The sequence below is a fragment of the Sapajus apella genome, unplaced genomic scaffold, assembly GCF_009761245.1.
Source record: "Sapajus apella isolate SASKATOON/1434 unplaced genomic scaffold, GSC_monkey_1.0 scaffold20, whole genome shotgun sequence".
NCBI classification, from domain to species: Eukaryota; Metazoa; Chordata; class Mammalia; order Primates; family Cebidae; genus Sapajus; species Sapajus apella.
The window spans coordinates 11,759,436-11,775,397 of NW_022436960.1; the positions used below are offsets into that span (position 1 = coordinate 11,759,436).

At 44.8% G+C, this 15,962-nt stretch overlaps 1 protein-coding gene across 2 annotated transcripts in view; it reads left to right on the plus strand.

The window, feature by feature from the left end:
• The first annotated feature begins 8,771 nt into the window (after positions 1 to 8,771).
• The window catches only part of PPP4R3A (protein phosphatase 4 regulatory subunit 3A), a 51,960-nt gene continuing 44,769 nt past the window's right edge, over positions 8,772 to 15,962 (plus strand). For both annotated transcript variants that reach the window (XM_032287620.1, XM_032287621.1), the window contains exons 1-2: positions 8,772 to 8,901; positions 9,280 to 9,477. In XM_032287620.1, the coding sequence (XP_032143511.1) occupies positions 9,336 to 9,477 (142 nt within the window). In that variant the 5' untranslated portion in view covers positions 8,772 to 8,901; positions 9,280 to 9,335. The remainder of the gene's footprint in view (positions 8,902 to 9,279; positions 9,478 to 15,962) is intronic.

Below are 15,962 nucleotides of genomic sequence, written 5' to 3' on the forward strand. Positions count from 1 at the left end.
AACCTCTGCCTCCTGGGTTCAAGCGATACTCCTGCCTCCCAAGTAGGTAGGGTTACAGGCACACACTACCATGCCCAGCTAATTTTTGTATTTTTAATAGAGATGGGGTTTTGCTATGTTGGCCGGGCTGGTCTCGAACTCCTGACCTCCAGCAATCCACCCACCTTGGCCTCCCAAAGTGCTGGGATTATAGGTGTGAGCCACCACACCCAGCCCCCTAGAAGCATTTTCTATATTTATTAGTATTAACAGTTTAATAGAGATAGGGTCTTACTTTGTTGCCCAGACTGCTCTCAAACTCCTGGGCTCAAGCAGTGATCCTCCTGCCTTGGCCTCCCAAAGTGCTGGGATTACAGGCATGAACCACTGTACCAAGACTAGTAATATTTTGAATAATTCCCAAACATGCTAACTGAAGGACAGACAGGCTTCAGGCATTTCTCTGATTTGCTTTGTTCTTTACATTTCCCATTTGTTTTAATCATTGTAAACTAGGAAGACTTGCTTGTCAACACTTTGTGAGGTTGTTTGTATGTATAAAGGAATAAATTGTGAATAGTAGTGATTTCCAAGCTGTTAGTTTGTGGCTGCTCCAGCTTTTATCTAAAATTATGTTTCTTTTCTGATTTGTTCCCAATGTCATTATTTTAAGGGTATGATAAGGGAAACTTCAACATTTGACAAAGACTCTCCTTTGACCAAAACCTCGGTCAGGCTCCTGAGTCCTCCCTGCACTAGGCCCGACCTTAGGCTTCTCTCTCTGCCATTACTGAATTCAATTTGAGCAAGAATCCTGATAAATTGGTTTAGTGAAAATCTTCCACGCTTATATCTGACCAGCCTTCACATTTTATCACCCTGATCTGCCTTTGGCAATAATCCTATCAAGTCGGTTTAGCCAGAAACCCCTTATCCTTCATGTTTCTTCTTAGTGATTTTCCACCCACTACCACCCTCCTCCTTGGTGATAAATCCTCCCTCGTCCTTGTTGGAGTCAGAGTCGAGTACAATTGCTCTCCCCTACTGTGAGACCCCATTGCAATGGTCCTTATACCTGTCACCATGGCTCCCTTTGAATAAAGTCTGCCTTATCATCTTTCATAGTGTCATGAATAATTTTTCTTTAATAATTTTATTACAAATATTACATTGCAAATTAAGTATGTATATAACTTATGAAAATAGGACAAAAGGCCAGGCATGATGGCTCGTGGCTATAATCCCAGCACTTTGGCAGGCCAAGGTGGGTGGATCATCTGAGCCCAGGAGTTCAAGACCAGCCTGGCCAACATGGCAAAACCCAGTCTCTACTAAAAATACAAAAAATTCACTGGGCATGGTGGTGGGTGTCTGTAATCCCAGCAACTTGGGAGGCTGAGGCAGGAGAATCACTTGAACCCAGGAGGTGGAGGTTGCAATGAGCTGAGATTCCACCATTACACTCCAGCCTGGGCAGCAAGAGCAAAACTCAGTCTCAGAGGAAAAAAAAAAAGAAAGAAAATAGGCCAAAAATGGATGAGATGATTGTTGGAATACCTACTTTGTTGAGTATTTTCTCTGGTGATTATTTTCACATTATATATATACATATATATATATAAAACGTGGTGCTTTGTAGTAAGATTCTAATGAATGTCATAAAAATGTTCATGTGTGGTCATATCAACATCCGCCTTTATGGGGAGAATTCATGATTTCTACTGTTCTTACAACCATCATTGTACACTTAACAGAACCTGAAAACTAGAAGTGTCCTTGAAAATCATCATTTCAGAAAAATAACAGATGCCGGTAAGGATTCAGAGAAAAGGGAACTCTCATACTCTGCGGTTGGAATGCAAATTAGTACAGACACTATGGAGAACAGTATGGAGATTTCTCAGAAACCTAAAAATAGAACTACCATACCATGCAGCAATCCCACTACTGGGCATAAAACCAAAGGAAGGGAAATCATGATTTCAAAGGGAATACATGCAGCCCCATGTTTATTGCAGCACTATTCACAGCAGTGTCCATTATCAGAAGAATGGATAAAGAAAATATGGCATATTTACACAATGGGAAATTTTTCAGCCATAAAAAATAATGAAATCATGTCATTTGCAACAACATGGACGGAACTGGGGGTCATTGCATTAAGTGAAATAAGCCAGACACAAAAAGACAAATATCACATGCACTCACTGGTGTGGGAACTAAAATAGCTGATCTCATGGAGGTACAGAGTAGAATATTAGTTACCAGAGCCTGGAAAGGATGTTGAGGGTGAGGATGAAGAGTGGCTAATTAATGGGTACAAACAGCCGGGCACAGTGGCTCATGCCTATAAGCTCAGCACTTTGCGGGGTGAAGGTGAGCAGATCACTTGAGCTCAGGAGTTTGAGACCAGCCTGGGCAACATGGTGAAACCCTGTGTCTAAAAAAATACAAAAATTAGCTGGGCATGTTGGGAAGCAACTGTGCTCCCAGCTACTCAAAAGGCTGAGGCAGTGACTGAAATTGCGCCACTGTGCTCCATCCTGGGTGACAGAGTGAGACTCTGCCTAAAAAAAGGGGGTACAAACATGCAAGCATGCAGTTATACTAAGTGGAAGTGTAATCACCAAGGGGTTCTTCCTGCCTGCTGCACAGACAAAATCAATTCACTGAGACCACAGCACTGCAGTAAAGAAAGAATGTAATTGGCCTAGGCGTGGTAGCTTACATCTGTAATCCCAACACGGTGGGAGGCCAAGGCGGGCAGATGACCTGAGGTCGGGAGTTCGAGACAAGCCTAACTAACATGGAGAAACCCCATCTCTACTAAAAATACAAAATTAGCCTGGTGTGGTGGCGCATGCCTGTAATCCCAGCTACTTGGAAGGCTGAGGCAGGAGAATCACTTGAACCCAGGGGTGGCGGGGAGTGGGTTGGAGATTGCAGTGAGCCGAGATCACCAGCACTCCAGCCTGCGCAAAGAGTGAAACTCTGTCTCCAAAAAAAAAAGAAAGAGTGTAATTGACTAGAGGCCATCCACTTGTGAGAACTGGGGTTATCACTCAAATCAGTTTCCCTGAAGGCTCAGAGGCTAGGATTTTATGGACAATTTGGTGGTCAGGAGACTAGGGAATGCGTGCTGCTGACTGCTTAAAGATGAAATCTTAAAAGTGTGTGCTGAGTCCGCCTCTGGGTGGGGCCACAGGACCAGTTGTGTCATGAATGGTGAGTCTGGGTGGAGTCAGTCTGAAAAACATCTCAAAAAAAACAATCTTAGGTTCAACAATACTGTTGTTATCGACAGGAGCAATTGGGAAGGTCATAGGACTCCTGTGCAGTAAGGGCTTATAGAAATTATACCTACGTTTTAGCAGAGTTCACGCCCCTCCCATAACGCTATTTCTGTGTCCTTTCGTTAGTCTTAAAAATGCAATTTTCTGTCCCCGAGCAAGGAAGGGGTTAGTTTTAGGGAGGAATTGTTATTGTCCTTTTTTCAAGTTAAACTATAAACTAAATTCCTCCCAAAGTTAGCTTGGCCTATGCCCAGGAGTGACCAAGGACAGCCTGGAGGTCAGAAGCAAGAAGTCAACTATGCCAGATTTCTTTTACTCTCAAAATCTTGCAAAGGTGATTTCAGAAGGAAGAAGTTACAACGTTCTGTAGCACAGCAGGGTGACTATAGCTAACAATAATGTATTATACACTTCAAAATAGCTAGAAGTGAGGACTTGAAATGTTCTCACCACACAGAATTGATCAATGCTCATGGTGATAGATATCCTAAATACCCTGACTTGATCATTACACATTCTATGCATGTAACAAAATATCACCTGTACCTCATATTTACAAATATTATGTCAATAAAAAATAAACTAATAAAATAAAAATAAGTTTAAAAAATTTTTAAATCATCTTATCAGGATTAGAAAACTAAGGCCAAAAAAGGCTAAGGCCTTACCCTAGACCACCAACTTAGTGGCTGAACCAAAATGAGGACTCAACTCCTTTAACTTTTGGCGATATGCCCTTTCCACCATACAGACACCATTATCTTCACTGGTAAACATCGAGGTCATCTGTGTGGACGATACTTTCTGGATTTGGGCAGTGTACAAGCCAGCAGCCTTGTCCCTATCCTTTCCAGGATTTTAAATCTAAGGCAGGCAATACATACTTTTTTTTCCACTTTACTTTCTTGAGAGGCAGGCAATATTATAAAATGATAAATCCAACATGGATCAAGGTAAGTAACATAAGTACAAATACTATGTAATGAACAGGTTCCTTCCAGTACATACTTTACAAACGCATGTTATGTATGTAGGTGAAGGTAGAAAGGTTCAGTGGGAAAGCTTTATGTTTAGAGCACAGGCAGAATGAAGAATCAGTTTCTTATTTAATTCTTACAACCCCAGAAGTCAACATTATTCCTATCTTACAGATGAGGAAACTGAGGTACAGAGAGCTGAAGAAGCTTGGAAATGTCACATAACTGCTAAGAGGCAGGACCTAGACTTGTGATCCATCTTCCATAGGTTTGACCACTATGACAACTTATCTCTTTTGTGATTTGCAACCTCCCTTATTTAATTCCATTAGGAATTTTCTTAACCATATCACCATTTGTGCACGGCTTAAGTTATCGTAAGTTAGTTTTGTGGCAATTTGAGAGTTTTGCTCTTGTTGCTCAGGCTGGAGTGCAATGGCACGATCTCGGCTCACCACAACCTCTGCCTCCCAGGTTCAAGTGATTCTCCTGCCTCAGCCTCCCAACTGGCTGGGATTATAGACATGTGCCACCACGCCTGGCTTATTTTGTATTTTTAGTAGACGGGGTTTCTCCATGTTGTTCAGGCTGATCTCAAACTCCCGACCTCAGGTGACCTGCCTGCCTCAGCCTCCCAGAGTGCTGGGATTGTGTTTTTATGTTATGAAAACCCGCACCCAGTCCTTCTGGCAACTTCGCTAGGCTACAGTAATCAGTTACCCAACCAAACATTAACTTAGGCATTGCTGCGGGGGTACTTATAGATGTGATTAAACATCCACCACCAGTTGACTTCAAAGAAAAATTAACCCAAGTTATCTGGGTGGGTCTCATCCAATCAGTTAAATGCCTTGAAAGCAAATCTGTGCTGGGTGTGGTTGCTCATGCCTGTAATCCCAGCACTTTGGGAACCCCAGGCAGGCAGGCCACTTGAGGTCAGGAGTTCCAGACCAGCCTGACCAAAATGGTGAAACCCCATCTCTACTAAAAAATGCAAAAATTAGCCGGGGCGTGGTAGCCCAGGCCTATAGTTCCAGCTGCTTGGGAGGCTGAGGCACGAGAATTGCTTGAATCAGGGGAGGCAGAGGTTATAATAAACCACAATCTTGCTACTGCACTCCATCCAGCCTGGGCAACAGAGTGAGACTGTCTCAAAAAAAAAAAAGGAGCAAATCTGTTTTTCTGAGGAAAAAGATTTTGTGGACTGCAGTGTCAGCTCCGCCTCAGAATTTCACCTCTGGTGCTGACCTGTCCTACATATTTTACATTTGCCTAGCCAGACTGCACTATCATGTAAACAAATTTCTTGAGATAACTCTCTCCATCTTTGTGTAGATGTATTCTGCTGGTTGTTTCTCTGGTAGAATCTTGACTGATAGAACTGTTAAGATTGTATTGTATTAAACTTCATTTAAATCTAATCTTTTATGGTATGTTCCATAATTTTTAAGCTTATTCCATTTAATAAATAATTTCTGTACTTTATTTTCTACAAAGTATTTCATTTCTGGTTTGGGGCTCAAATAAGTATTAGCATCTGAATAAATCTACTGATGTCTTAATTGCATCAAAAGTTGACAAAATTGCTCTCATGTCCTTATACTTGAAATTGTTGGCTGGGCATGGTGGCTCATGCCTGTAATCCCAGCATTTTGGGAGGCTGGAGGCAGATGGATCACCTGAGGTCAGGAGTTCAAGACCAGCCTGGCCAACATGGTGAAACCCCATCTCCACTAAAAATATAAAAATTAGCTGAGTGTGTTTGCAGGCACCTGTAATCCCAACTATTCGGGAGGCTGAGGCAGGAGAATCTCTTGAATCCAGGCGGCGAAGGCTGCAGTGAGCCGAGATCACACCACTGCACTCTGGCCTAGGCGACAGAGTGAGACTCCATCTCAAATAAAAAACAAAAAGAAAATTGTTGCCTTTTTTGATTTTTTTTTTTTTTAAAGACAGGGTTTCACCATGTTGGTCAGGCTGGTCTTGAACTCCCAACCTCAGGTGATCCACCCGCCTTGGCCTCCAAAGTGCTTGGATTACAGGCATGAGCCACCATGCCCGGCAGCCTTTTTTGATTTTTTTTTAAGAAAAAGCAATTCCTTTGTTTTCATAATTTCCCAGTTTTGTTCGTGAATAAAGAGTTTCAGACTGGTCTTTGCAAGCACTTGTTTATATATTTATATTTGAAGTTGTTGGGGAGGAAGGTCCCAGCTTCTAAAGGATTTTATTTTTTATTTTTTTTGAGACGGAGTCTCACTGTCGCCAGGCTGGAGTGCAGTGGCTCAACCTTGGCTCAATGCAATCTCTGCCTCCCAGGTTCAAGCGGTTCTCCTAACTCAGCCTCCCTAGTAGCTGGGACTACAGGTGTGAGCCACCACGCCCAGCTAATTTTTGTATTTTTAGTAGAGACCGGGTTTCACCATGTTGGCCAGCTTGGTATGGATCTTTTGATCTCGTGATCTGCCCGCCTCGGCCTCCCAAACTGCTGGGATTACAGGCGTAAACCACTGTGCCCGGCCTCTAAAGGAGTTTAAAATTGAAAGTCCTGTATCCCAGAAACCCCTCAGCCCTGTTCATGCTATCAGCCTCCTTCTGAATAGATGGGTATAACACCAATTACATTACAGGTTTTTTTTTTCCATTTTTTTCTTTATAAAAAAATTCTTTGGAAACCACCGTGTTATTTTTTTCCGTTTCTTTTTTTGAGAGAGGTTTGCTCTGACACCCAGGCTGGAGTGCAGCGGCACAATCTCAGCTCACTGTATCCTCCGGCTCCCCAGGTTCAAGTGATTCTCCTGCCTCAGACAGCCAAGTAGCTGAGGCATTCAACCACGCCTGGCTAATTTTTGTATTAGTAGAGATACGGTTTTGCCATGTTGTCCAGACTGATCTCAAACTTCTGGCCTCAGGCAATCCGCCTGCCTCGGCCTCCCAGGGTGCTAGGATTACAGGTGTGAGCCACTGCGCCCGGCCACATTGCAGGTTTAATACAAGATTCCTGGCAATGCCAAGCACTCGAACCTTCCCAAACTGTGGCCACTAGACACATGTGGCTACTGGGCTTTCAAATATTGGCTAGTGTGACTCACAAGCTGAATTTTTTATCGTAATTTTTTTTTTTTTTTTTTTTTTTTTTTTTTAAGAGCTAGGGTTTCACCATGTTGGCCAGGCTGGTTTTGAACTCCTGACCTCAGTTGATCCACCCACCTTGGCCCCCCAAAGTGCTGGGATTACAGGCATGAGCCACCAAGCCTGGCCAAGACATCACATTTTTAAGATATTGTACAGTAAATAAGGAACGTATATCAATAATTTGATTATTTAAGTAACATTTTGAAAATACCTCACTAAAACGTTAACACTAATTTCATCAGCTTCTTCTACTTTAAAGAGAGTGGCTACTGTGAAACTTAAAATTCCGTGTGTGGCTCACATCATATTCCTAATGGGCAGGACCGACCTACCAGGCCTGGCAAATGGTAAAAGCCACGAAAATGGTGGCATATGAGCTGCATGATAGAAACGTTAATGTTATTCCTTTGTGAAGATTAGCAACGTTTGACATCAAGTAAGTGTTTAAAACACAGGACTATCTAACGCTGAGAATCACTCCTCCCGATTACAGTGTCGCATTTGTTTCTCTGAGCGCCTCAAGTTCTTTTCCCAAGGAAGGCTGGCAGACAGTTCTCAAAGGGATGAAGGAATCGAGCACTTGGGGCTTGGCTAGATTGTAAGCTGAAGTTTTAGAATTGTCACTTGGGACTCGGTCCCACGCCCAGAAAACGCAAACAGTCCCAAGTTTCCACACTGGCCACGCCAGTCCGCGACCCACGGCGGCTCTCAAGGCTGCGCCGACCTCGCCGCCCACACCCGCGTCCTTCCCCGGAAGCGTTTCCATTTCATTCCCTCAAGTCCGCAAAGCTCCCGGTGGGTCCCAAGCGCCCGACTCAGCCGCAAAGGCGGCCCTGGGGAAACACTCTCAGAGGCGGGTAGGCGCCCAGGCCCCCGCCGCCCGAGGTCCGCAGACCAGGAGCAACTGCAGGGACCAGGGAAAGCGGCGGAGAACGGATTCTAGCCCAGACGCCGGGCCCGCACGCAAAGGCCGCGGACGGATCCACGCCCCTCGCGCATCCTGGAGCCGGGCTGATGACGAACACAGGGCGCGACGGACGCACACGCCGCCCCGCGCTCGCACGACGGTACGTGCTGGGAGGCGCGAGGGAGCCCCGGGCTGTCACCGGCGCAACCAGCGTCCCGCCTCCTCCGCTCCCTCGCTCCCGCCACCTTGGCAAGTCCGCACCCGCCTCCCGCCTCCGTCCGAGGCCTCCGCCGCAGTAAGGCTCCCGGCCTCGCTGCTGTCTCTTTAAATGGTGGGGCTATGGGCCGCCCCTGCAGCTGCTCCCTGGGTGGCCCCGCGCGCCGCTTTTGAGGGGCGAACCAAGATGGCGGCGGCTTTGGCTGTGTGAGGAAGACGGAAGAGGCGGCAGCGGAGGGAAAGCGACTTCCACTAGCCCGGGGCGCTCGGGCGGCCGAGAGCCCTCGGAGTCTCCCGGGCAGCGGTAGCAGTTGCAGCAGGATCAGGCGCCTGTCGGCTTCTGACGTTTGAAGCAGACGGAGGGGAAGGGAGCCACTGGCCGCGGTGGCAGGGCCAGGTACAAGGAAGGAAAACATGGCGGCGGCGGCGGCGGCCTGAGGAGGCGGCGGCGGCGCGGGAAGCTGCTTTGCGGAGATCATGGCAGAGGCGGGAGCAGGGCAGTGACGGGAGACCCGAATTCCTAGCTCGGCGGGGCGGGAGGCTGCGAAGCGCTGCGCGGCCCCATCGGGGCTGCCGGGCGCCGGGCTCGCCGGGCTCGCCGGGTCTGGACAATAGCACCGGGGAGCCGAGGCGAGGAAAGGCGGCGGCCCAGAGCTTGGGCCCGGGAGCGGGCCATGCAGGCGGCGGCGCGGCCCCGCGGCGCCCAGCAGCGGCAGTGAGGCCGGGGAGCCCTCCGCTCGCGGGCGCCCTCACGCCTCGCTCCTCGCCTCTCCAGGGCCCCTTCCTGGGCGTCTACCGGCGGGGCCCCCGCCCCGGTCCCCGGGCGGCACGATGACCGACACCCGGCGGCGGGTGAAGGTGTACACGCTCAACGAGGACCGGCAATGGGACGACCGGGGCACCGGGCATGTGTCGTCCGGCTACGTGGAGCGGCTGAAGGGCATGTCCCTGCTTGTCAGGGCCGAGAGCGACGGTAAGTGAAGCCGCTCGCAGCGGGACCTTGGCAGCCCCCACGGCCCTGGGCCACCTCCCTGGTTCTTGCGGGGCCTGGCACTCGCTCCACGAGAACCGAGGGACTGCTGGGGACGGCAGCCACCTCGGGGGAGGGCGGGCCCCAGGTACCCCAGTTCTGCGGGACCTCCCCGGAGAGAGCTTGAAATGTTTCCTTCTGAGTGCCTGGTGGCATTTGGGGTATGAGGAGGGCCGAGCGCGTTTGAGCAGTGCCGCCCTGGAGCGTGGAGAGGTCGAGGACCTGAGATAGGGGGTGTGCTGTTGTTTTGCACTAGTGTGACCTTGAGAAAGGCACTGATTAATCCGATCTTCTGCCTTAGTTCACCCATCTGTACAGCAGGCATGGAACTTTGCTTGGCGCCAAGAAAGTTCTTGGACGTTTCACTTGCTATGCTTTTTTTCTTTCTCAAACATCTTTTTGCTCCATATTTCTCATCCTGTTGCAGGTTGGCAACACTGGTTCATGGATCTGGCAACTCTACACTAAGCAGAGAAAACACTTTACCTTGCGAAGATAGATTTTTTTGTTCACCCGTGTTGGTTGCCTTTTTTATAGTAATGCAGGATTTTGTGTGTAGCTCACTATATAAACATCTTGCAAATTTGGAATCATTGTACATGAGCTTTTTTTTGATTGCTTAAATGAGTGTTCATAATTTGGTTAACAGGTGCAGAGAAGTTGGCAGATAATTTTTAAAACCTTTCGGATCTTCCCTAGTGATTATGCTTCACATATTTTGAAACAGTCTTCGAAGTTCAAAGACTAAGGTGTTTGAAAATAAGTGTTTCACATTTTTTCTTTTCTTTTTTCCACATGTTCTGAGTGTTTCATATTTTAAAAGACTTTTTCTCTAGGGATTGCCACAGTTTTTGGTGATATGCGAATTTCACTTAAAATGCTCACGTGGGGTAAAATTTTAATTATATTGTTGCTTCCAAACGTGAAAGTAGTTCTCTCCCACCTATCTTGGTACATTGGTTTATATTTTATAGTTGCTGACGATGTCGGTTTTTTATGATTGTGGTGATTCTGTATCAGAATTATTAACAAACTAATTTCAGGGAATTTTTTTCAATTGGACTCTACCCAGAACTCCAATTCCATGAAAAATCAAGACCCGCCCTGGGAACATTTATGTTGGATTTAAATCGAGGTGATAATCTGGAGTATATTGCCCACAGATTATGAGGTTATCCAAAATAACTTAAAACTGGAGAGAAATTATTTCCTTTTGGGGGCATTTAAAAATTTTTGAATATGTTAGGTATATTTTCCTGAGCCTGAGTTACTACTAGCTTCTTAAAATACAATTTGAATGTCAAGTGTTAGTGTGCGTTTGTATGTGACTCACATAGTAACCTACTCTAGATCTTTCACGCATTTGGAAAACTTTACAAGTATGTTGGAAGGTATGGGCCTTTAGTATCAGCTTCTTGTGAGATGAAAGCATTTGTAGATTACGTTTTAAAAATAAATAAATAAAACAAGACAGGGTTTTGCCTTGTTGCTGGTCTCAAATTCTTGACCTCACACAATCCACCCACCAGGCCTCCCAGAGTATTGGTATTACAGACGTGAGCCACCATCCCAGCTCAAAGCATATATAGATTTGAGATCATCTTTGAAATTCATCTTAAAAATAACCTTCACATCATGTATTTGATTAGTTATACAAACATATCCTTTAAGATTTTTTTTTTCGGGCCGGGCGCGGTGGCTCACGCCTGTAATCCCAGCACTTTGGGAGGCTGAAGCGGGTGGATCACGAGGTCAAGAGATCGAGACCATCCTGGTCAACATGGTGAAACCCCGTCTCTACTAAAACTACAAAAAATTAGCTGGGCATGGTGGTGCGTGCCTGTAATCCCAGCTACTCAGGAGCCTGAGGCAGGAGAATTGCCTGAACCCAGGAGGCAGAGGTTGTGGTGAGCCGAGATTGCGCCATTGCACTCCAGCCTGGGTAACAAGAGCGAAACTCCGTCGTATAAAAAAAAAAAAAAAAATTTTTTTTTTTTTTTTTTTTTTTTTTTTTTTTTTGAGATGGAGCCTTGCTGTGTCGCCCAGGCTAGAGTGCAGTGTACAGTCGATCTGCAACCTGCACTTCCAGGGTTCAAGCGATTCTCATGCCTCAGCATCCTGAGTAGCTGGGATTACAGGCACGCACCACCACGCTTGGCTAATCTTGTATTTCTAGTAGAGACAGGATTTCACCATGTTGGTGAGGCTGGTCTTGAACTCCTGACCTCGTGATCCGCCCACCTTGGCCTCACAAAGTGCTGGTGTTACAGGCATGAGTCACCGTGCCCATCCGATATTTTTAAGCATAAAAGCTTAATGTCATATTATCAGAATTATGCTCTTCTGCCATGTTAATATAAAAATCTGTTTCTTTTTTCCGTGTGTGTGTGTGTGTGTCTGTGTGTGGGTTTATTTATTTTAAGAAGGAGTTTTGCTCTTGTCACCCAGGCTGGAGTGCAGTGGCACGATCTCGGCTCACTGAAACCTCCACCTCCTGGTTTCAAGCAGTTATCCTACCTCATCCCCCTGAGTACTGGGACTACAGGCATGTGCCACTACACCTGGCTAATTTTTTTGTTTTTTAGTAGAGACAAAGTTTCACCATTTTGGCAACTCTGGTCTCGAACTCCTCACTTCGGGTGATCCTCCTGCCTCGGCCTCTCTAAGTGCTAGGATTACAGGCATGAACCACTGTGTCCCGACCTCCATTTATATTTTTACCATTTTAGAAATAGCCCCAAATCTCTCTTCCTCCATTTGGTAGGTTGGAGGTTAAATGACTAAAACAAAATTACTTAGTTTTTATCTAGCAAGGAGAGAGCTTAACTAAATTACTGTAAATATAGGTTGTAAGGAAAACTGAAACCAAAGAATGGATTTAGGCTGGGTGTGGTGGTTCACGCCTATAATCCCAGCACTTTGGAAGGCTGAGGCAGACTATTTCCGGGGGTCAGGAGTTCGAGACCAGCCTGGGCAGCATGGCAAACCCCGTCTCTACAAAACATACAAACATTAGCCGATGTGGCATGGGCCTGTAGTCCCATCTGCTCTGGAGGTTGAGGTGGGAGTATCACTGCAGCCCAGGAGATGGAGGCTACAGTGAACTGTGATCATGCCACTGCACTGGGTGACATGACAGGGAGACCTTGTGTCACACACACAGTGGACTTAGAAGAAATTGCAAGTACTTGTGAAATACTGTCAGTAATGTGTAATTTCATGATTAACATTTCTTCTAATGTCTAAATAGGGATAATAAGTCAAAATTTACTGAGTGCCTACTATGTGCCAGGAAGTCTTTAAGCAGTTCTTAAGTCGACTTACATAATTCTCACAGCAATGCTCTGATTTAGTTAGTGCTATTAGCCATATTCAACTCCCATATTACTGTCTACTTGCATTTGCTGCTTTATTCTTAGCCCAAAGGTTTATTTCAAAGATGAAAATAACTTTTAGCCTAAAGATATTTTCTTTTTTTTTTTTTTTTTTTTTTTTTTTTGAGACGGAGTTTCGCTCTTGTTACCCAGGCTGGAGTGCAATGGCGCGATCTCGGCTCACCGCAACCTCCGCCTCCTGGGTTCAAGCAATTCTCCTGCCTCAGCCTCCTGAGTAGCTGGGATTACAGGCACGCACCACCATGCCCAGCTAATGTTTTGTAGTTTTAGTAGAGACGGGGTTTCACCATGTTGACCAGGATGGTCTCGATCTCTTGACCTCGTGATCCACCCGCCTCGGCCTCCCAAAGTGCTGGGATTACAAGCGTGAGCCACCGCGCCCGGCCAAGATATTTTCAACTGTAGTTTATCTACAAGCTTTACGTGAATGTTTTTGTGTTGACTGCTAGTTTGGGTCAGCCATTATTGTGTGCTTGCTCCATTCTCCATCATAGGATAATTGATACTTTCTTTTTATTGTCATGAGCAAAATGGAAAGTATTTCTGATTTTCCATAAATTGAGTCATTCATCCACAGAAACTTAAAATTATTGAGCTTTTCTGTATTTGAGCTAGACCTAGTCATTATTGTGTTGAAGCTTTTCTTTTTATAACTTACTAGTAGCTTCCCCCACCAAATTATTTTGATTTTTAGATTATTTCTTTAAAACAAAATTTGTTTCTTAACGCTTTTGAAATATTTTATGGTTCATAAAATTAATAAGCTTTTATGATGTGTTGCTCATCCACCTTAGAATAGGCTGTTATTTACCAGTTCAGCTAATTTGGTGAGAAACTAACCAGTGCTAGGTAGGATGATAGGAGCTTTTGCATACCGTGAAATAGGTGGTGGTATCTTTTTTTGGGTGGGGGGACGGGCTACAAAATCTCTGTTGCCCGGGCTGGAATGCAGTGGCATGATCTCAGCTTATTGCAGCCTCCACCTGCTGGGTTCAAGCGATTCTCATGCTTCAAGCCTCAGGCCTGAGATTACAGGTGCATGCTATCATATGTGGCTGATTTTTGTATTTTTAGTATAGATGGGGTTTCACCATGTTGGCCAGGCTGGTGAACTCCTAACCTCAGATGATCTTCCCCCCTCAGCCTCTCAAAGTGCTGGGATTACAGGCATGAGCCACCACACTGAGCCTCATTTTTTTAAATAGATTCTCTCATAAAAGATGACAACATGTCCAAAGTCATTTATTTACTAAGATGGTATGAGTTGGGATTCAAATTCAGGCAATTCATTTTAAACTTTACATACTACTTAGTAATTACAAAGTGTTTAGGAATTTTATAATGTGTATAGTTTTAGCATTGGTGTAGATAGGCTGGTTAGTTTTAAATTTTTCTCTATTTGGTCTGTCTTTGAGGAAAGGGAAGCTGTAATAATGTTATCTCAACTGTAGGTTCAGTTCTTATTAGGGGAGCTTATATGCTCATTCAGGAATCACAGAAGGGAATTTCTAAGTGGAAGTACTCGTGGCCTTCATGTTACAGGGCTGTCTGGGTAAGTACTGTATGCCCTTCCCTTCCAAAACTGAGTAACTTGGCACTCAGCGTACCTTGCTATAGAGGAAAGGGATGTCCCACTAAGCTTCTGGGCCCATTTCTTGGTTTGCATCCTTATCCATAGCAGAAATAGGTTTCTGCTGGCAAAGTAGGTTGTAAGAACACGTCTCTTTAGTTTTTGTTTTTTCTTTTTTTTTATTTAATTTTAATTTTTGAATTTTTGAGATGGAGTCTCACTCTGTAGCCCAGGCTGAAGTGCAGTGGTGCAATCTCGGTTCACTGCAACCTCTGCTTCCTGGGTTCAAGCATTTCTCCTGCCTCATCTTCCCGAGTACCTGGGATTGCAGGCGTGCACCACCATGCCCAACTAATTTTTGTATTTTTAATAGAGACAGGGTTTCACCATGTTGACCAGGCTGGTCTCGAACTCTTGGTCTCAAGTGATTGGACCACCTCAGCCTCCCAAAGTGCTGGGATTTTAGGCCTGAGCCTACCAAGACTGGCCTCGTTTTTATTTTTTACTTTATTTTTTCCAGGCAGAGTCTTGCTCAATCCCCCAGGCTCAAGTGACCTTCCCACAGCAGACTCCCAAGTACCTGGGATCATTGGCTCATGCTACCACGCCCAGCTAGATACCTTTATACTCTTAAATTGAGGATTCCCCCATGTTCATTTGGATTATATTTATTGATATTTACCATATTAGAAATTAAAACAGATTTTTAAAAACATTAACTCACTTAAAAATAATGTTTTAACATAGCATGCTAACAAAATAACATTAAGAAAAAATAATTTTTCTAAAACAAGAATTTAGTGAGAAGTGTCATTGTTTTATATTTTTACAAATCTCAACATCTGGCCTCATTTTTTAAAAACCAGAAATATTCTCATCTGCTTCTGCATGCAGTCTTTTGCAGTATCAGTATAGACTCTATGAGAGAGTTAATAGTGGAAAAGGCAGATAACCTTGTAGTACCATTTTGAAAATAATTTTAACCTCACAGGCCCCATGGTGTCCTCAGATCATACTTTGAGAACAGCTGGTATAGATGGTTTGTAGTGTTTTGCCATTACAGACTCCACTAATGAAATCTTTATCCATATACCTTGGCACTCATCTGAGGATGTAGGGTAATTTCCTAGAAGAAGAGTGGTTGGCCCAAAGAAATATGTTTAAATGTTGGGTAGGTGAAGATGATTAAATTTTCAGTCTTGTTACTGGTAAATGAGTATTAAGGACTCATCTTTCTGAGGAAGTCCAAGTGTACATATCAATTAGTAGACATTAGAATTTGTTAGCAATGATAGATTCCACAGTAACAGATGTAGTTAGAAGTACTGATCCCTTCCTCTTAGCTGAGCAGTCTCTTGATTTCCATACTCTGTATTTCCTTTCTCATATTTCAGGTTGGAAGTGGGGAGACCTTTCTCAAGTCTCAATGTTGGGAGTTTTCTTAAATTGGAGTGTAGGATTTC